The following is a 20,923-nucleotide window of genomic DNA, read 5'->3' on the forward strand; positions in this document are numbered from 1 at the left end:
CCAACAATAAAGAAGGACAACACGGACGCAGCATCATCAGCAGCTCATCATCATCATAGGTTTGCTTGCTTTGTTTTGAGTGTACTAGATGACGGCTGCTGCGCTGGGGGGAGTGGAAACAGAGATCAAGCCAAATGGGTTTCAACGTGTTGACGTCACTTCCACGCCTGTCAAAATGAAACCAGTCCTTTGGCTGCATCAAAAGGGAGGAGGAGGAGGCGGTACTTAGTTACCTCCATCCCCGCGGGATTCCCGGCAACCCCGTTCTCTGGCTCTCCTCTGACGCAACTTATATGTTTCCGGCAAGGCGGGATGCCTCAGGGGGAGGGAAGTTGTGTTATAGGGGACGGGGCACCGAAGAAGGAGAGCTGTGGGATTGCTGGGGAGACCGCAGGTATGAGTTTGTCCTGGGGAGGGAGGGGAGGGGGTCGGTTCGAGGGTAAGGAGGAGAGGGAGCGATGTTAGATCATTGGGAGGGGAGATTGGTCCCCCGATTCCCGAATGTGTGTGAGCGGGGGGGGGGGGGGGGGGGGGGGGGGGGGTGGAGGCGTGTGACTTGGTATCTTTGCTTTATGAATGGTTACAGAGACCTGGTCTCTCTGAGTCTCGCATACACGCGACGGCTGTCAGGGACCCAGTTTTCAGCATCAACCTGTTGACTCGAGGTAAACCGAAGAGACTTGCTCTTCTTTTATTTCAAATATGCCACATTGGCTTTAAGAAATGGTACGCTTCACGGTCAATTAAGTTTAGCTGGATTGCTAAACTCCGATCCAGGAAAGAAATATTATGGGCTTGATAGATGTTATTGAGATTTTTTGTTTTGTAATTATTATTATTATATGTAATTGTTTTCTACTGTTTTATTATCAATAGAAATCAAACAAAATAAAACATGGAAAAGAAAATAAGATGATACCTTTTTTATTGGACATAACTTAATACATTTCTTGATTAGCTTTCAAAGGTTGCCCTTCTTCCTCAGATCGGAAATAAGCAAATGTGCTAGCTGACAGTGTATATAAGTGAAAACATTCAAGCATTATTATGACAGTAAAATAGATACTATTGGAGATTCTACATGGAATGTTGCTACTATTGGAGATTCTTTTGCTACTGTTGGAGATTCTTTTGCTACTGTTGGAGATTCTACATGGAATGTTGCTATTCCACTAGCAACATTCCATGTAGAAGGCTGCGCAGGCTTCTGTTTCTGTGAGTCTGACGTCCTGCACGTACGTGCAGGACGTCAGACTCACAGAAGCAGAAGCCTGCGCGGCCACATTGGTGATCCGCAAGGGCCGACTTCTACATGGAATGTTGCTAGTGGAATAGCAACATTCCATGTAGAATCTATAGAAATCAAACAAAATAAAACATGGAAAAGAAAATAAGATGATACCTTTTTTATTGGACATAACTTAATACATTTCTTGATTAGCTTTCGAAGGTTGCCCTTCTTCGTCAGATCGGAAATAAGCAAATGTGCTAGCTGACAGTGTATATAAGTGAAAACATTCAAGCATTACTATGACAGTCTGACAGGGTGGGAGGATGGGGGTGGGTAGGAGGTATGCATGGGGACATCAAAGCATATCATTGATATTCTAACAGGATGGGTGTGGATAGGTAAGGGGTGGGGTAGGTGAGGGGTGTGGATAGGTGAGGGATCATAGTAATGCTTGAATGTTTTCACTTATATACACTGTCAGCTAGCACATTTGCTTATTTCCGATCTGAGGAAGAAGGGCAGCCTTCGAAAGCTAATCAAAAAATGTATTAAGTTATGTCCAATAAAAAAGGTATCATCTTATTTTCTTTTCCATGTTTTATTTTGTTTGATTTCTATTGATAACCTTAAGAGTGGACTAACACGGCTACCACACTCCTCTACTGTTTTATTAAAATTCTATTAACTTTGTATTTCAAATTACTATGTAAGCCGCATTGAGCCTGCATTATGTGGGAAAGCGCGGGGTACAAATGTAATAGTAATAATAATAATAATACCTCTGTGTGTGCATAGAAGCCAACTTTTCAGAATTATTGGGGGTTCTAAGTCCAATGGGAATAACTCCTCCCAGGACACATTTCAAGTAGTTTTCTCAATTTTGAGAGTGCTCATCACCCATAGAGCCGGCTCCTGTGTCTCTGTGTATAAAACAATAAGGGCTGCTTCTCTTAAGTTTTACTCATGCTGGAAGACGCTATGGATGCTCAACGAATGGGATTGGCTGAGAGAAGCTACACTTACAGACTTTTACTGAAAAAAAAAAATAACAACATATCCTTGGTCAAATTGCATACTGCACGATGATCAGTTAATGGTTTGCAAACTAAGTAGAAATCTGTGTACAGATAGCCATTTCCGTCATTTGATCCTGAGACAACTTCCCAGCAGAAAATTTGTGTTTGCTCATTGCTTTTTTGCACGTTGGAACCAAAAGAGAAAAGTTTCTAAATTAAACTTACTCTGTAAACCATCGGTCCATTTTATGACTTCACCCTGGCAGCAGACACAGCGGGACGGAGGGTGCAGCATACTGCCACTGTAGAATAGTAAAGTAATATAAGTACCTTGTAACAAGGAAAAGTTTCACAATTAGGGTGATCTTTGGAAATCTGGAGGTAGCAGCAGTGTGTGGAACTGGGAGTGTCCCAGATTTCTCGCGACACTGGAACACACTGATCTGAGCTGGATAAAAAGTTATGAATCACATTGCATAGGTAATAGGTTACTAGAGTCAGATGCCATTCTGCCTCATGTTATTCCCCTGAACACTTTTTATTAAAAAAATACAGGTTAGCTGGTTAAAGTGTTTCACTTACTCATCCTAAAAGATGTAATTGATACAGGATGGATATTATATCTGCCTTACAAATGTTTATTTAGATATTTATATTCTGTTTTGTGCGGTGGTGTTTTGTTATCAAATTACATACAGGGTAAATTTCTTACCCCGAAGAACTCATAGACCAGAAAGGTATTTGGAGTAAGAACTAATAAACACCCTGATATACTAAGGCACAAAAGCTTCCGCAGTTGGGCATTCTGTGCTAAAAGATGCCAAACCCCTGAAACTGTAGGGTTCTTTCACATGGTTTTGTGCTTGAAACTCCATTTTCAAAAGTTTTCACAGATTTTTTTTTTCTGTTGCAATAGGAAAGTTTTTGTATGGCCTGCTACATGCTAATTTTTTTAAAAATTTGTTAATGAGCTGCCTTGATGGCAAATTCATGCAAAGCAGCTGATAAATTATGAATTTTGCAATTAAAAAAAAAAAAAAAGAAAAGAAACGACACTTGAAAAAGGCTTCATGGACCAGTTCATGCAAAAAACAAAACAAAAACCAACCTGCTGCCCAGGCAGATGGTCCTTACCTCCAAAATATTCTACCTTCTCTGGAGCGGCCTTCTTCCTTCATTCCGCTAATGTCCTTTCACGAATGAAGTCGCACATGCCTGAACTCTATCGCTGTTTTCGCCTGTCTCCTCTGCTGTTCTAGTTGTGCTCCACTCTCTCAGTGCACATTTATATTCTTGGAGCCCACACCTCTTCACCTTCACCAGACTGACCCTCGCTGTTCAATTTTTCACTCTGTGGAAAGTGCTGCCCTCTTAACAGAGGCTCAGAAAGAAGAGGTTGACAACAACAGGTTTCTCTAGCAGACCACGCTGTAAACCGTGTCAGCACATATTACAGGACTCCCTTACGGGAGAAACTACACTGGTTACCACTCAAGGAACGCATCACTTTCAAAGTATGCACCTTAGTCCACAAAATCATTCACGGTGAAGCCCCTGCATACATGTCCGACCTAATAGACCTTCCACCCAGAAACGCTAAAAGATCGTCCCGAACCTTCCTCAATCTCCACTACCCTAAGTGCAAAGGCATAAAATACAAAGTACTGCACGGATCGACCTTCGCATACAAGAGCACGCAATTCTGGAATACACTACCACGCAACCTGAAAATGATCTACGAACCGACCGACTTCCGCAAACTACTAAAGACTCATCTCTTTGAGAAAATCTACGGCAAGGATCAAAACACATGAAGCCCATACAATCTCATAGACACGCACCAATACACTCTCTGTAATCTCTTCTCCCGCGCTCTCACCACTCTTTAACCCTACCCACAGACAAATCGTCAGACCTCCATGTTCCCTCGATACTGTTTTGTCCCCCTCTCAACTCACCACTGTTATATCCCACTGTTCTATCCCCTAATGATATCCTGAATTTACTCTGTCTTATATAACTCATCACAATGTAACCCATAATTGTACTGTAATAATTGTACTTCCATCATTTACAACATATTGTAAGCCACAATGAGCCCGCAAATAGGTGGGAAAATGTGGGATACAAATGCAAATAAATAATAAATAAAATAAATACCCACATGGGAAAGACATTCAACATAAGAGGATCTTACTCATGCTCTTCCTGTAATGTAGTTTATATTTATCAGTGCAAAAGCCTTGCTGAATGATGCAATATTTTGAATTTTATAAACCATAAATGACATATTGGTGGAAGAGGCCAGACAAGAATTAATTCACACAGACACAGAATGGTTATCCCTTTCTTTCTGCCACATCTATGAACAATCAATTGTGACTCTATTTCCAGTGTCACTGACCCTAAATCCTGGGACTGGTAGCATTGAATGTTGCTAATCTTTGAGATTCTGCACGGAATCTTGCTGTTCTTTGGGGTGCTACATGGAATGTCACTACTAATTGGATTTCTGTTGGGTACTTGTGACCTGGGTTGGCCACTGTTAGAAGCAGGATACTGGGCTAGATGGACCATTGTTTGTGACCCAGTGTGGCTATTCTTATGTTAACCACTTATCTCAACACTTACAATTAGAATCATGCTATATTCTAATCGTATCATGAAAATCCGGGCTAAAGGCCTACCTGTTTGCTGCTGCTTTTGACTCCTAACTTGTCACTTGCTCGTAACCTTGTCTTACTCTCTTCAATAGTCCCTTTCCCTATGCGTCCTTCTGTCTGTCCTACCCTTATCCCTTATTGGTCCTGTCTGTCCGTCCTGATTTAGATTGTAAGCTCTTTTGAGCAGGGACTGTCTTTTCTTCATGTTCAATTGTGAAGCGCTGCGTACGACTGGTAGCGCTATAGAAATGATTTATAGTAGTAGTAATATTCACTATTTTAAGATTATATTTGAAGACGTAGTTGTTTCAGATGGCTTTCAACCTAGATCAGAGGTTCTCAATCCAGTCCTTGGGACATGACATAAGCCAGTCAGGTTTTCAGGACATCCACAATGAATAAGCATGAGAGAGGTTTGCATATGATGGAGCCAGTGCATGCAAATTTATCTCATGCATATTCATTTTGGATATCATGAAAACCAGACTGGCTAGATATGACCCGAGGACTGGGTTGAGAGCCCCTGACCTACATCTTAATGACAAAGTGTTGATAGAAAGCAGCACCAAGCCCTAGCCTGAATAAAGTCTATTCTTTATTTCTGCTATAGATAAATTGTAACTTTTTCATTTGCTTCCTGTTTCTCTTATAGGCTTACATATTCTCTGAATTGCTATGAGGCATATTTTCAAAGCACTTAGCCTTCCAAAGTTCCATAGAAACCTTTGGAACTTTGGAAGGCTAAGTGCTTTGAAAATATGTGTCAGATATACCTAACAGCGGTATATCAAATTAAAAATGAACTAGAAACTGTAACCCAAGATCGTGAGGCACAAAGCAAACCAAGGGGAGCAGTTTTCAGGACCAGAGCACTGCATCAAAGGCCGCATAAACAGGGCACTGGAAGGAAACCTTAAAACAATCCAGGAACTAGACTTAAAAAATTTTCAAACTAACCAGAAAGGACTTAACAAAAATCTGGGCTTTCTAATGCATTATAAACCCACAAAACTGTACAGCCTATCACCTTGTGATCAGCCATCACTTTCCCTGCTTTTTCACCTGCCTTTTTCCCCTTCAGACTGTCACTGGAATGCTTTTGATCCAGGTTATAATTTCTAGAATTGCCAGCTTTTGCCCATTCTGTCCTGACCCCGAAGGAAGAGGGTTTTACTCCCTAAAGCTCAATGTAGTCCAATGAAAATGTAACACCTTTATGTTTTGTTGATTTAATCTTGATTTCTGTACCTTCCTGTACTCGAAGCTTCTTAGTCATTGGACTGTCTTATATAATCTTGGTTTTTTTTGTTTTGTTTTTTTTCTTTTACAGAGAATCTCTTTTCTTTAGTCTCTCTAGATAGAGATTATAGTCAGTAGCACACATTCAAACGAAGTGTCTCCGTGTGACAATTTCAGAAGCAAGGGGTCCACATTAGAAGATCTGGGAGTGGCTGCAAGTCGGCCTCCTCCTTCCTGGGTCCCCACTCTGTATTGCAGGAGCTACACCACTCTTTATAGTACAATCCATGCACCACCCTGTCAAATGTTCTTTTGCAGAGATGATCTCTAGAACTGAACACGTTTCTGAAGCTGGCGTCTCCCCAGAGATCTGTAGCAAGGTGATATTACTTCCCTCTTTCTGCTACAAATATTTCTCTTTTTGCAATCAGGCATATCCTTAGCTGACCCAGCTGCTTTTTCATGCTGATTGGCTGCCTTGAGGATTTCAGAGACGGTGACCTCCCCACCCCCCCCCCCGAGATCTCTTGTATGATCACAAGTTCTTCCCTTCCAAAGTGGTGTTTGACTAGGCTGTTGCTGTCCAATTGTATTAAAAGATACGCTTCAGCAAACTGAAACTCTGTAACCGTACACCGTGTTGTATGTAAGCCGCATTGGACCCTCCAATAGGCAGGAAAATGGGGGATATGAATGCAATAAATTAAATAAATATACATGATTTTGCATTTTTTGAAATCCTGTTGACCGTTCTTCCAGGATTTAGACTTTTGTAACAATATGCCATGTGTGGTGCTGGATTTCTTCATTGTCCACTCAAGCAGCCAGTCCATTATTGCTAAATAATGTTCAGAATCGGTACTGAGGCTCGGGGGGGGGGGGGGGGGGGGGGGTTGATCCACTTCCTGCTGTTACGCTGATTGCTTCTATGGTACTTTCAGCTTCTTTTGAAGTTCCACACAACCCTCACCACCAGCAGAGTGAGACCATAGGCACCAACATTTTAGAATAACTGAGAGTGCCAAGCACAATAGAAATGACCCCTCCCTGGACACAGTGAAGGAGCTTGTTCAATATTGGGGGCGCTCGGTACCCCTCGGAGCTGGCTCCAACGAGTGAGAATGAATGCATTCTTTGGAATGATGGACAGCAGTTTGTCTCATTACGAGTGCTATCTGTACATGAGCTTCTTGTGTAATCTCTCTCGTTCTCAAATGAAGCAACAAGCAGGCTTAATCAGAAACGACCAGTTTCCACATCATTCAGTTGCACAGCTCAGAAGTCACAAAAGCCAGTATTTTTCTTGTGCGGGTTGGGTTGCAGGAATATATACTGAAAATATCCTTAAATTTGACCTAAATGTTAGAAGCAGTAAGCTACAGTGGATGTTGGGATTTTTCTTCAGAGATGTATCCAGGGGGCATAGCCATGGGGGGGGGGGGGGGGGGGGAGAGGTGCCTCTGGGGTCTGAGCTCCTCCACTTTTGGCTCAGACCCCCGCCAGCCAGCCAGCAAGTAGTTTAGATTGGGACGATGACGAAAACAACAGTAGTATTCTGAAAGAGACGGGCTTGGGTTGCATGTTCTGTTGCAGCCTACTCTGGGGTGGGGAGGGGGGTTGTTGGGACTTGTTTCACGTGGTTCATTGTGACTTAATTTTTCTGATGTATCACTGGTTTGCTTCTGCGCTCAAATGTGCTTTGTTGAACTTTCAGTAAAATTAATAAAAAATAAAACACGTTCTCTTTAAAAGTGTACCAAGCAGGGTTAATGGCGAACTTCTTGCGTTCCGCAGTGTTTTCTGTAACAAGTTACCTAATTTCAGGCTGGTTGAAGGCAGAAGTGAGACATGCAGAATGCAAATGCCGGTCAGTGTTGTTTCTGTGGCTACCACATGTAAAATAAATCCTTATCTTACAAATACCTACCTATGGCTAACTAAGACCGAGAAGTCTCCTAAATTGTAATTTGGGTTTGAATAAAGAGGAGACTCCTTCCCCTCATCTCACTGGATACTGCTGGCTGTATATTAACCCTATTTTTATCTAAAGGCAGTTGCAGATCAGCTAAGCTTCAGAGCGTGTCTAACTCTGCAGGCTGCACACATATTTGAATATTTTCTCTTGCTTATTTTAAATTGTGCTCTCTCTTCCTGGTTGCTTCATGAATACCTTCACCAGCTCTGGCTTCAGCCTTCTTTTTGACTGGAGAGAGAGCGAAGAAGTCAGTGAATAAATAATCATTTTTGATAGAACTGTTAATTAATGGGCTGTTAATTACCTTCTCGGGGGAAAGCATTCATTTCAGGTAAGGCAGGAACAGACTCTAAATACCTTTTTCAGTGGGAATTAATTACTGTTAAAAAATTTGTGTTGATTTTTATTGCAATGGCTTTTTGCTAACAAAGAAATGCTTTTTGACAGAGTTTTCTGAATTTGTTTAACAAGAGAAATATATGTTTTGGAAATTGGTACCCTGGGTTCTGCTTGATTGATCGACTTAAAATCAGACTCGGCATTCTGTTTCCTTTAATGAATACTGCTATTATTATTATTATTATTTTTTTAATGTTTAAACTGTTTTATTGACGATATGTATAATACAATTCAACTTGGATTATTCATGCAACATGGATCAGTATACAAAATCGACATTCCAACAACATACACAACATCGTCAATCACTTTTTTTTTCATTTTCTCCCCCCTGCCCCCCTCCCCTCCTTACAACTTTTTATATTTCAGCGATTTATTATAATTAAAGCATAACAGTACAAAAGAAACTTCATAACTGATAGGTGTACAATTGTAAAACAGCCAGTATTCTGCTGTAGTACAGAAGAATACTGCTATTATTAAAATAGATCAATTTTTTTACTTGAGCAAATATACAGTATTAATTTATATTTAAAAAAATGTCCTGTATAGTACTCTAAATATCCATCCTAAATACTAAATAATAAGACTGAACATGAACTAGATAAAACCGAACTCTTATCACCAGACCGACTAACCTATTGCTACTATTTGACACGCGTAGGTCATTACCGCCCGGTTACCCCGTGAGACTTTACTGCTAGGTCAATGGCTGGCGGTAAGGCCTCAGACCCAAAATGGACGTGTGGCGATTTTCATTTTGCCACACATCCAGTTTTGGCAAAAATTTTAAAAAGGCATTTTTTTTGCAGGTGCGCTGAAAAATGATCCTGCGCACGCCCAAAACACGTGCCTACACTACTGCAGGCCATTTTTCAATGCATCTTACTAAAAGCACTCTGATGTGTTGTAACTCAGGACTTTTACACTCTAATAAATAAAAAATGACTCGGTAATGATGGCTTGAAAAGCTGTAATAGAAAAATATGCTTTCCGAGCGAAGGGACCCCAGAGCTGAGCTTTATTGCAAGGAGAGATTTGTGTAGATGAAAACGATTTGGAAATTTAAAAAGAAACTGGAAGCTCATCTATTTAGACGGTTTATATTAACGTTTGAAGGTTTTAACATTGATTTTCACTGGTGGGATTACTTTTATGGATAGGCAACTGCTGTGTTTATCTGACCAGATGTGCTGTTTATTAGTGCTGGGCAGACTTATACGGTCTGAGCCCTGAAAAAGACAGATACAAATCATGGTAAGATATACACAAAAAGTAGCTCATATGAGTTTATCTTGTTGGGCAGACTGGATGGACCGTGCAGGTCTTTTTCTGCCGTCATCTACTATGTTATGTTACTATGTTACTATGTTAATGAACAAGCACTAACACCTCAATCCTTATACCGAATATGATTTCTATATAAATGATGACCTAACAAATGTCACAATCCAATCTATCACTCAGAAACCTGTATGCAATACCATAATGTATTCTTCTTTACCATATATGTACGCACCTTAATGCAATACCTTTTGTAATTCTATTCCCCGGAAATGGCAATCGCCATTAGGGCAAATGTAAGCCACATTGAGCCTGCAAATAGGTGGGAAAATGTGGGATACAAATGATACAAATAAAAATAAAATAAACAGGCTTGTTCCTTTTCCCACTCTTTCAGCTCGTTTAAGGGCCATAACTCCTGTAAGACATATTGGATAGAATGGCTAAAAGGAAGAGCACAGACTTTGTCATGCTGCCTGAATATGAGAAAAGTCAGATCAAGAGGACCCTTGAGCTGGGGACGGTCATGACGGTGTTCAGTCTCAGAAAAGCTCAGCCGGAAAGGAGGACCATCCAGGTTATAATGGAGACCAGGCAGGTGGCTTGGAGCAAGACGGCGGACAAGATTGAAGGCTTTTGTGAGTACCTCAAGCAGCTGTATAAGTAATCGCTGTTATTAGTCATTGGATGGTTGGAGCAGGGACGTCAAAACTCATTTTAATGTTCAGTTGGGTTGGAAAAGAAATGCATTTGAAGTGGACTGAGGTGTTGGTGGTGGGGACCCTTTCCCTTTCAAGTGCTGTGTTGCAGCTACTGAGGGTCCTCTTCCCCTTTGCATTTTGCAGCTACCAGAAATGGGTCACGCACTGCGATATTACAGCTAACCAGGCAGACTGTGCAGGTTGAATCTTTGTCCTCTACCGACCCCGTCAATCTCTTCGTCTTCCAAGATGCCGCTGGTCCATTATTCTTGCATCCTTTCCCCACCTATTGATATTGTACTCACATTTGTCAGTTGTCCTCAAATTCAGTCCTTGGGTCCACAACCCAGTCTGATTTTTAGGATTTCCACAATGAGGTCTATTTGCGTGCAGTGGAAGCAGTGAATGCAAATAGATCTCGTACATACTCGTTGTGGAAATCCTGAAAACCAGGCTGAGGTGTGGACCTCAAGGACTGGTTTTGAGGACCCCTGCCTTAAAGAAACCTACTAGACACAGGCTACAGTGGCTGTTGGGCTTTTTTTTCTGAGATGTGTCCAGGGGCATAGCCATGGGGGAGGGGCCTCTGGGGTCTGAGCCCCTCCACTTGGGGCTCAGACTGCCAGCCAGCAAGACCAGATACAACTTCAGTGGGCACTGGGCAGCAAAGCTCAGCAGGAAGGCCAGCATTTAAAATGGAGTTTGGGGGCCTCAGTGCATGCACTTGAAGGCCTGCTGCGTCTCTGCCCACTCTGTAACAGGAAGTCTGCTTTGAAGTGGGTGAGGATGCATCAGGGAGGCCCCACACTTTCTTCATGTTTTATATACTGGCTTTCCTGATGCTCTGCAGTTTCTTTTATTTTCCTTATCCCCTGCTGCCATGACAGGTGAAAGGAAAGATGCTGGATCAATGAGTGTAAAGGGAGGGGAGACTACAGGGTGCTGGACAATGGGGGAAGATGGAGTGGAAGATGCTAGACTGGACCACTGGGAGTGGGGGAGGGGGAGGAAGGAAAAAGGGGCGGGCGAGATGCTGGACTATGGTGGGGAAAAAGGGATTGAGGGGATTCTGGACTGTGGTGGAGAAATGGGAACAGGGAGATGCTGGACTATGATGGAGAAAAGGGAACGGGGAGATGCAAGAGGGGGTGGGAGGAGGACACAGGACTGTGGTAGAAGAAATGGAATGAGGAGATACTGGAATTGCAGTGGGAGGGGCAGGGTAGGGAAGAAGAGAGAGGGAGATGAATCTGGATTACAGGAGAGGCATGCTGGGGGAAAGACGCTGGATTAGGTGGCAGAAGAAGAGAGGGAACAGGGAGATGCTGGATCATGTTGGAGGGGAAGGCGGAGGAGAGCTAGCTAGGCGAGGGGAGAAGAGATGCTGAACTAGGAGAAGGGAAGAGAGAAAAAGAGGGGAAGTGTTGAACTAAGAGTGTGGAAGAGAAAAAGAAGGGGAACCATAAGGGAGAGGCCACGGTGGTTTGGGTTTGGCAAGGAGATTAATGAGAGGAGGATGGAAATAGAGTTGGGGAGATAATAAAAGGGAAGTAAGAGGCTGGGTGAGGATAAGAGATAGGAGAGAATGAGTGGAGGAAATGACCTACCGGGAAGGAACTGTGGATGGTAAAGGGTGAGACAGAGGAAGGGCAGGGGTAAGGAAGGGGTGAGGAAGATGAGGAGTGGGGTAAGGATGAGTATAGTAGGTGGATGTGTGGTACTTTGGAGAAGGTGAATGACAGGAGTAACAGACTGTGGCAAGAGTGAGGCAGGAGAAATGGGAGCTCTAGGAAAAGAGTAAGAATTGGGGACATGGACTAGGAAGGAGGTGAGAGAAGGTCTGTGAGCTCTTTAGGGTAGGGTTTTACCCTGTATGGTAAAGCTGATAGGTGAAAAGTAAAAGAAAGAGGCTGAGTACTAGAGGGCGAGAAGGAGGGTGAATTTTGAGTGGATAAAGTGGCTGAAAAGAAAGAAAGAAATGAAAGAAAACATTAGAAGTGAAAGATTAATGTCTGAGAGAAATGTGGGGGAGGAATAGAAGAGAGGAAAAATGACAAAGACAAATGGGCAACATACCCTGGAATGAGAGTTAGAAAACCGGGGGAAAACACAAAAGACTGGGAGCAACACAAATGGAAAAATAAAATGCTTGGATAATAAAGTTAGAAAGAATTTTATTTTGAATATATTAACTGGAGTATGTTAGCTTTGGGTGCATCTGATGTCTTTGCAATTTACTCAGTACAAGCAGAATGCATTTTTGTGTCTATATCTCCAGTTTTGCATTGCATGCAAAGTCTGACATCTTAGGGCTTCCAGTTAAATTTTTGCCTTCATATCTCGGTTATTAAATTCTAGTGCCTTGTTCTGCATTTGCTCAGGGTCTGTCTGTGTTTTGCATGTGTGACCGGGGTGTGGTATGTATTTTGCTAGCATGTAGCAGTGGCATCTCTACACAGAAACATTTGGGGTGGCAACAGAGGGGAAAGCTAGTTATGGGGGGGGGGGGGGGGGGGGGGGGGCAAACCTAAATGACATTTCTGCACATCATGCCCACCATCAGTCTCACACACTCCATTTTTCAGTTAGCAATATAGGACATGAGAGCCTTCTATGCATAAAGAAACACTGCCCCCCCTTCGCGATCTGGCATTTCTTTTTCCTGTTCCTTCCTCCCCTGGCATCTCTCTCTCCCTCTGCCACTCCTCTGTGCACTGTCCAATGTCTCTCCCTCCCAGACCTCAGCCCTCCCCTCCCCCAGTCCTCCATCCTTCCAGCAGCATCAATGATCAAGGCAGTCTTGCTTCCAGGCTGGCAGGAGGTGAGGCTGCCTTGATCTCTGATGCTGCCGGAAGGTTGGAAGATTGCAGCATGGGGGGGGGGGGGGCAGCTGGGAGGGAAGGGAGAGATACTGGATTGCATGGGTGGTGGGGGGGGGGGGGGGGGGGAAGAGGAAGATACATCAGATGTGGGGGGTGAATGGTAGATGAATACACACCTACTGAAATTAGCGTGGCAAAACATTTTTTTGGGGGTGGCATTTGCTACCATGTGCCAGGGGTGTAGCCAGCACTGGATTTCAGGGGGTGGGGGCAGGGGTGGATGGGAGGGGGCAATGTATTTCCTTTCCCCATCACACGGCCGCCGCCATTGCTGTATTTCTTACCTTTGCTGGTGGGGATGCCCAATCCCCGCCATCTGATGAGATCCACAGCCGGAACTGCCCCAGCGCTGGCTCTGCAGGGAAGACGTTGGCAGCCTCCCTTCCTGCTGCTAACATCGTCACTCGTGCGTGCACGAACTGAGCATGCACAAGGCGTGCCAATTGCGCCAAGAAGGGAGCCCATCATCATCTTCCCTGCAGAGATAGCGCTGGGGCAGTTACGAATGCGGCGGATCTCATCGGCTGGTGGGGATTGGGCATTCCCCTCCCCCCCCCCCCAGACCAGTCAAACGGTCCTCCAGGTATGGAGGGGGCCTGAGCCAAAAATGAGTGGGGGGGGGCAGGCCCCCCATGGCTACATCACTGCCATGTGCCACCCTGTAGCAACACCTATGGCTTGTAGTTTCTGTGTAGAGTTCTGTAGCAGCCCTCTTTGTTCTGCTTTCTCAATAGATAGTGTATTGGCTCTTTAGGGACCGTGTGTAATATATCCAAGGTGGCCTTTTCATAGACAGAGTTGTTGCTGTTTGAATCCTGGAATTAGTGCTATTATGGTGATTTTCCGAGTGTCATTTTCTTTTTTTGTAGAGTTTTGTGTTACTTCACTGTGTCTGGCAGTGGAGGAACTGAATGTTTTTCCATAGGTGTGTAACATAGTAGATGACGGCAGAAAAAGACCTGCACAGTCCATCCAGTCTGCCCAACAAGATAACTCATATGTGCTACTTTTTGTGTATACCCTACTTTGATTTGTACCTGTGCTCTTCAGGGCACAGACCGTATAAGTCTGCCCAGCACTAGCCCCGCCTCCCAAACACCAGCCCTAAAGAATGGAAAGCTGAATTAGTCTATAGTCCAGTGAAGAAGGTGGTGGTTCTGCCTTCAAAAGTTAATTAAAAAAATGTATTATGTGGCTTAGCGTTGGTAAGAGCTGAGAAAGAAATTAAGTTTAAAATATATAAAGTGTCATGCATGATCTGTGATAGTTATTGCAGACTGTTTATTTAGAAATCCACTTTTAGGTGCATACAAAGACATTAGTTGGCAACAAGAATATAACTAGTATGTCTCGGACCTGTATACCTAATGCCCCTCGTTCATTTTGAGCCTTTCCAAAAAAAATTAGTCCTGGCTCTACCAAGGCATGTGATTGCATTCAGGAGCAGAGGTGGCTGCAGTGGAGACAGGAACTAGACCTGATGAGAGAAATTTGCTACAGGATATGGGGAGGGGGAGGGTGGGGGGGTTAAGAGAAATCAGCTGTGGAGAGGAGGGGAAGGAGAGTTTAGCATGGCAGAGAGATCATGTATTGGGGGGGGGGGGGGGAGTTTTGTGGCATAAGAGCTCTGCTTCTGAAAGAGGAGACCATGTCACAACTATTCTCGGTTTGTTTAAAGTGTAACTATTTATAATGCCTTTCAGTAAGGAAACAACAAACGGTTCACGTAATATAAAATTATAAAATAAAAAAAACAAATTTGCATGAACTAACAGTCAAGAAAATACAATAAAAACAGGCAACAATTAATATCAAAATACAAAACAATTTCTGTAAACAAATTTAGAAAATAAAAGTAGAAATGAATAGACTCGTTGCATATGCTGGCAGTAAGGGCTTAGGCAGTAATTGCCGTGTGCCAATTGTGCAATTAGCACAGGACCATTACACATGTCGAATATTGTGTTCAATTCTGGTTGCCGCATCTGAAAAAGATATAGTGGAATTAGAAAAGGTGCAGAGAAGGGCAACGAAAATGATAAAGGGGATGGGACGACTTTCCTATGAGGAAAGGCTAAAGCGGCTAGGGCTCTTCAGCTTGGAGAAAAGGCGGCTGAGGGGAGATATGATAGAGGTCTATAAAATAATGAGTGGAGTTGAATGGGTAGATGTGAAGCATCTGTTCATGCTTTCCAAAACTGCTAGGACTAGGGGGCATGCGATGAAGCTACAATGTAGTAAATTTAAAACGAATCGGAGAAAATATTTCTTCACTCAACGTGTAATTAAACTCTGGAATTCGTTGCCAGAGAATGTGGTAAAGGCGGTTACCTTAGTGGAATTTAAAAAAGGTTTGGACAGCTTCCTAAAGGAAAAGTCGATAGACCGTTATTAAATGGACTTGGGGAAAATCCACTATTTCTGAGATAAGCAGTATAAAATGTTTTGTACATTTTTGGGATCTTGCCGGGTATTTGTGACCTGGATTGGCCACTGTTGGAAATAGGATGCTGGGCTCGATGGACCTTTGGTCTTTCCCAGCATGGCAATACTTATGTACTTATGTACATGTCAATTGGAAAAAAAAAGCCTTTTTCCCGTCGTAAAAAGTGGCCTCGGCACATGGCAATCCCATGCACCCACAGTACCACAGGCCACTTTCTACCACAGCTTGGTAAAGGGCCCCTAAATGGGAGTGAGTTACAGAAGAAATAAGTAGATTTCCATTTGAAGGTCTCAGTTGATGAGCTGGAGAATAAGGGTCAAACTATTGGATTGATATCTTGGGAGTCCCTGAATAAAATGCCTTATGCCTAACTTTAAACGTCATTCTATAACTACTACTACTACTTAACATTTCTAGAGCGCTACTAGGGTTACGCAGCGCTGTACAGTTTAACAAAGAAGGACAGTCCCTGCTCAAAGGAGCTTACAATCTAAAGGACGAAATGTCAAGTAGGGGCAGTCTAGATTTCCTGAATAGAGGTATGGTGGTTAGGTGCCGAAGGCGACATTGAAGAGGTGGGCTTTGAGCAATGATTTGAAGATGGGCAGGGAGGGGGCCTGGCGTATGGGTTCAGGGAGTCCGTTCCATGCATGGGGTGAGGCGAGGCAGAAAGGGCGGAGCCTGGAGTTGGCGGTGGTGGAGAAGGGTACTGAAAGGAGGGATTTGTCTTGAGAGCGGAGGTTACGGGTAGGAACGTAGGGGGAGATGAGGGTAGGGAGGGGCTGCAGATCGAGTACATTTGTAGGTTAGTAGGAGAAACTTGAACTGTATGCGGTACTTAATCGGAAGCCAGTGAAGTGACTTGAGGAGAGGGGTGATATGAGTATATCGGTCCAGGCGCAAGATAAGACGTGCAGCAGAGTTCTGAACGGATTGAAGGGGGGATAGATGGCTAAGTGGGAGGCCAGTGAGGAGTAGGTTTGCAGTAGTCAAGGTGAGAGGTAATGAGAGAGTGGATGAGAGTTCGGGTGGTGTGCTCAGAGAGGAAAGGGCAAATTTTGCTAATGCTATAGAGGAAGAAGCGACAGGTCTTGGCTATCTGCTGGATATGCGCAGAGAAGGAGAGGGAGGAGTCAAAGATGACTCCAAGGTTGTAGGCAGATGAGACGGGGAGGATGAGGGTGTTATCAACTGAGCTAGAGAGTGGAGGGAGAGGAGAAGTGGATTTGGGTGGGAAGACAATAAGCTCGGTCTTGGCCATGTTCAGTTTCAGGTGGCGGTTGGACATCCATGCAGCAATGTCGGATAAGCAGGCCGATACCTTGGCCTGGGTTTCCGCAGTGATGTCTGGTGTGGAGAGATAAAGCTGGGTGTCGTCGGCATAAAGATGATATTGGAAACCATGAGATGAGATCAGGGAGCCCAGGGAAGAGGTGTAGATTGAAAAAAAGGAGGGGTCCAAGGACGGATCCCTGAGGAACTCCAACAGAGAGCGGGATGGGGGTGGAGGAAGAACCCTGAGAATGTACTCTGAAGGTATGGTGGGAGATATAACTGATTAGATAGCTAATACTGGTCAGTACATGAGACACAGGATCAAATCTTCCAGTGTGGGAAAAGCTTACGTACAGCTGCATTCTGATCATTTTGCCAGCTTTTCCGAGACAAACTTTTTACATCATTATATTGTGAGAATCAGAGAAGCTACAGAGCCCAGAATGCAGGGGGGAAGAGAGAAAAGCCAGAGTGGAAAAACTACAGATCCCAGAATGCATTGCGGGAGGGGCGGAGGCAGGAGCGTAGAGAACACAGATTTCAGACTGCCTGGAAGAATAGGAGAGAGGAGGACAAACGAGTACCTGAGCCACAGGAGAGGAAAAGAGAGGGGGCTGATTGGGAGATGGAATCAGCTGAGGAGAGGGTGGAACACCTGAGGGAGGGGGTGGAGAATGAGGGGATGGAATGGGAGGAGTTGGAGCAGGTAGGAGGAGAAGGTGTGGAAGAGGAAATGGAGGTGGGAGAGGAAGTGGCTGGAGAAGAAGAGTAACTTCTAGAGGAGCCCAAAAGTATCAAGAAAAGGATAATAGGAGAGATCCAGAGGGTGGATGTCAAGAGGTAAAGTGTTGACAAATGAGGGTGGTGGATCTTTAAAGCCTGGCTAAGCCGTGCTGTGTAAAAAGCCTAGCTAAGCTGAACTGTTTGAGGCCTTGCTGAAGAGGGCGGTGTTTGAAAGCTGGGCTAGCTGAACTTTGGAGAGAAAGCCTGGCTAAGCTGGGCTGTGTTTAAAGCCTAGCTAAGTTGAACTGTTTTTGAGGCCTTGCTGAAGAAGGCGGTGGGGGAAGGCCTGGCTAGCCGAACTGTGTTTGAAGCCCGGCTAGCAGAACTGGGTTTAAAGCCTGACTAGCTGAACTTTGTTGGAAAGCCTGGCTAGTCGAACTGTGTTTGAAGCCCGGGTAGCAGAACTGTGTTTGAAAGCTGGGCTAGCTGAACTTTGGAGAGAAAGCCTGGCTAAGCTGGGCTGTGTTTAAAGCCTAACTAGCTGAACTTTGTTTAAAAGACTAACAAGCTGAACTGTGTTGCCCCGCCTTGCTAGTGGAACTGTGTGGCAGTGAGAGCGAACTGCACGGACGAGTGTGGAGTCGGAAGCAGACAGCACGGATAAGGGAGCGAGACAATTACGCGGCCGAGAGGAGCGGCTGACAATATTAAACTTTGCAATAGTCTAAATCTACCCAAGACTCTGGCATAGATTAGAGTCATAAGATCTTTAAAGTCTAATTTTTCTTACGGTATTGTTACATTATTTCTATACATTCATGACTTGGTTGTTTATTATTAAATTGGAGTATAAATAACATAGTAATGTAGTAAATGACGGCAGATAAAGACCTGAACGGTCCATCCAGTCTGCCCAACAAGATAAACTCATTTTACATTGTATGTAATACTTTATATGTATATCCGAGTTTGATTTGTCCCTGCCTTTCTCAGGGCACAGACCGTAGAAGTCCGCCCTGCACCGGTTTTATTCTTCAAATACCGGCGTCGCCACCCAATGTCTGCTAAGATTCTGTGGATCCATTCCTTCTAAACAGGATTCCTTTGTGTTTATCCCACGCATGTTTGAATTCCATCATCGTTTTCATCTCCACCACCTCCCGCGGGAGGGCATTCCACGTATCCACCACCCTCTCTGTGAAAAAATACTTCCTGACATTACTCCTGAGTCCGCCCCCCTGCAACCTCAATTCATGTCCTCTAGGTTTAAAGGTTTGTTTATTTATTTATTGCATTTGTATCCCACATTTTCCCACCTCTTTGCAGGCTCAATGTGGCTTACAATACATCATGAATGGTGGAAATATATTAGAAAATAGACATTTAATATTACAGAAGGATCTTGGGTAACATGATAATGATAAAACATGATAGTAGTATAACAAGCAGATATTGTAAGACAGTTCTGAATATATGTGGAGGAGTGGTGTATGTTCACATTTGATGATCTTTGTAGTATGCCTTGTTAAAGAGATGGGCCTTCAGTAGTTTGCGGAAGTTAGTTAGTTCGTATATCGTTTTTAAGTTGCACGGCAGTGCGTTCCATAACTGTGTGCTCAAGTAGGTAAAGTTTGACGCATGCATTAGTTTGTATTTTAGACCTTTGCAGTTGGGGAAGTGCAGATTAAGGAATGTGCGGGATGATCTTTTGGCATTCCTGGGTGGTAAGTCTATCAGGTCTGACATGTAGGCTGGTGCATCTCCATGAATGATTTTGTGAACTAGGGAGCATATTTTGAACATGATGCATTCTTTCAGTGGGAGCCAGTGTAGTTTTTCTTGTAGGGGTTTGGCCCTTTCATATTTAGTTTTACCGAATATGAGTCTAGCTGCAGTGTTCTGGGCTGTCTGAAGTTTCTTGATTTGCTCTTTACAGCCGGCGTAGAGTGCGTTGCAGTAGTCTAGATGACTGAGCACCATTGATTGTACCAGGTTACGGAAAACAGTCCTTGGGAAGAAAGGTCTTACTCTTTTTTTTTTTTTTTTTTAATTTTCACATTAAAAAAAAAAGTCTTTAAAGGCCCAAAAGGGCCTGATCAAATGAATCAAACTTAAAGAAAAAACACTGGACTTGAGTATAGCAGAAACAAGCATTGAATTAAGTTCACAATCTAAATGGCAACTGAAGATCACAAGTGCACTTTGTAATAACACAGTATGGCTCATAATTGAAAGAGCAAAATCTGGTTTACAAGAACTACCAGAAAGCTAGTTTGGGATTTATCAGGACTTAACTTCAATTTATTTGTAAACAGTTGCAAGAAAGGTCAGGGTTTAGGCAATCCACATGTGACCCTTTGTGAAATGGTAGAACCAGGGCCAAATTTATTATGGGAGGGGGGGGGGGTAGAGAATGGTCCTCTCTGAAGGTGTGGGGATGAGAGGTTCCCCCTTGCAGGCTGAGGGAAGAAGGGGGTGTGCTATGATCAGTTGTTGTTTCGTCCTTCTCTGTCCAGGCCTCCTCGCTTCTCTCAAACTCAAATCCACTGTGCTGAATGAGGATTTTGGTCTTACGTACATGTTGCTAACAAAGAGGTGGGAAAGGTTAAATTCTTGTCATGCAAATAAGTCTGTGAATGTTCTGCTAGAGCTAGGGGATTTCCGGAAAGAATTTCCACACAAAAGGTAGACAATATCACATTTCATCAGCTTGCAATTTGCTGGTCTGAAGGGGAAAAAGATGAGATGAAAGTGTTGGTGCAAAGCCAGATTTTCCTATGTATCTTTACGCTAGCCATTCATAAATATAAGAATGTTTTCAGTGGTAAAAGGAGGGAATATTATTCCAAATTAATTGGGGTCTGAACAGGTTAATAGCGTATTTTCAAAGCACTTAGTCTTACAAAGTTATGTGGAGGGGCATTTTAGAAAGAAACGTCCAAGTTGCGATTTGGACGCCTTTGCAAAACGTCCAAATCCATGGGCGGGGAAACCTGTATTTTCAAAAAAAGGTGGACTTCCATTTTTCGTTTCAAAAATACCATCAGAGACGTCCAAATCCTTAAATTTGGACGTCCTGGGATCTGGAC

The 20,923-nt window shown here is 43.6% G+C and overlaps 1 protein-coding gene across 2 annotated transcripts in view; it reads left to right on the forward strand.

The window, feature by feature from the left end:
- Window positions 1-321: 321 nt before the first annotated feature.
- Window positions 322-20,923, forward strand: part of PLCG2 (phospholipase C gamma 2) — a 250,616-nt gene continuing 230,014 nt past the window's right edge. Inside the window, exons 1-2 of one of the 2 annotated variants that reach the window (XM_030204514.1) lie at window positions 322-394; window positions 10,205-10,445. In XM_030204514.1, coding sequence (XP_030060374.1) covers window positions 10,247-10,445 — 199 coding nt within the window. In that variant the 5' untranslated portion in view covers window positions 322-394; window positions 10,205-10,246. Of the gene's footprint in view, window positions 395-8,415; window positions 8,456-10,204; window positions 10,446-20,923 lie in introns of those variants that run through there. The other variant, XM_030204515.1, reaches the window with a different exon arrangement.

Source organism: Microcaecilia unicolor, chromosome 5 (assembly GCF_901765095.1).
Source record: "Microcaecilia unicolor chromosome 5, aMicUni1.1, whole genome shotgun sequence".
In the NCBI taxonomy this organism is placed as follows: Eukaryota; Metazoa; Chordata; class Amphibia; order Gymnophiona; family Siphonopidae; genus Microcaecilia; species Microcaecilia unicolor.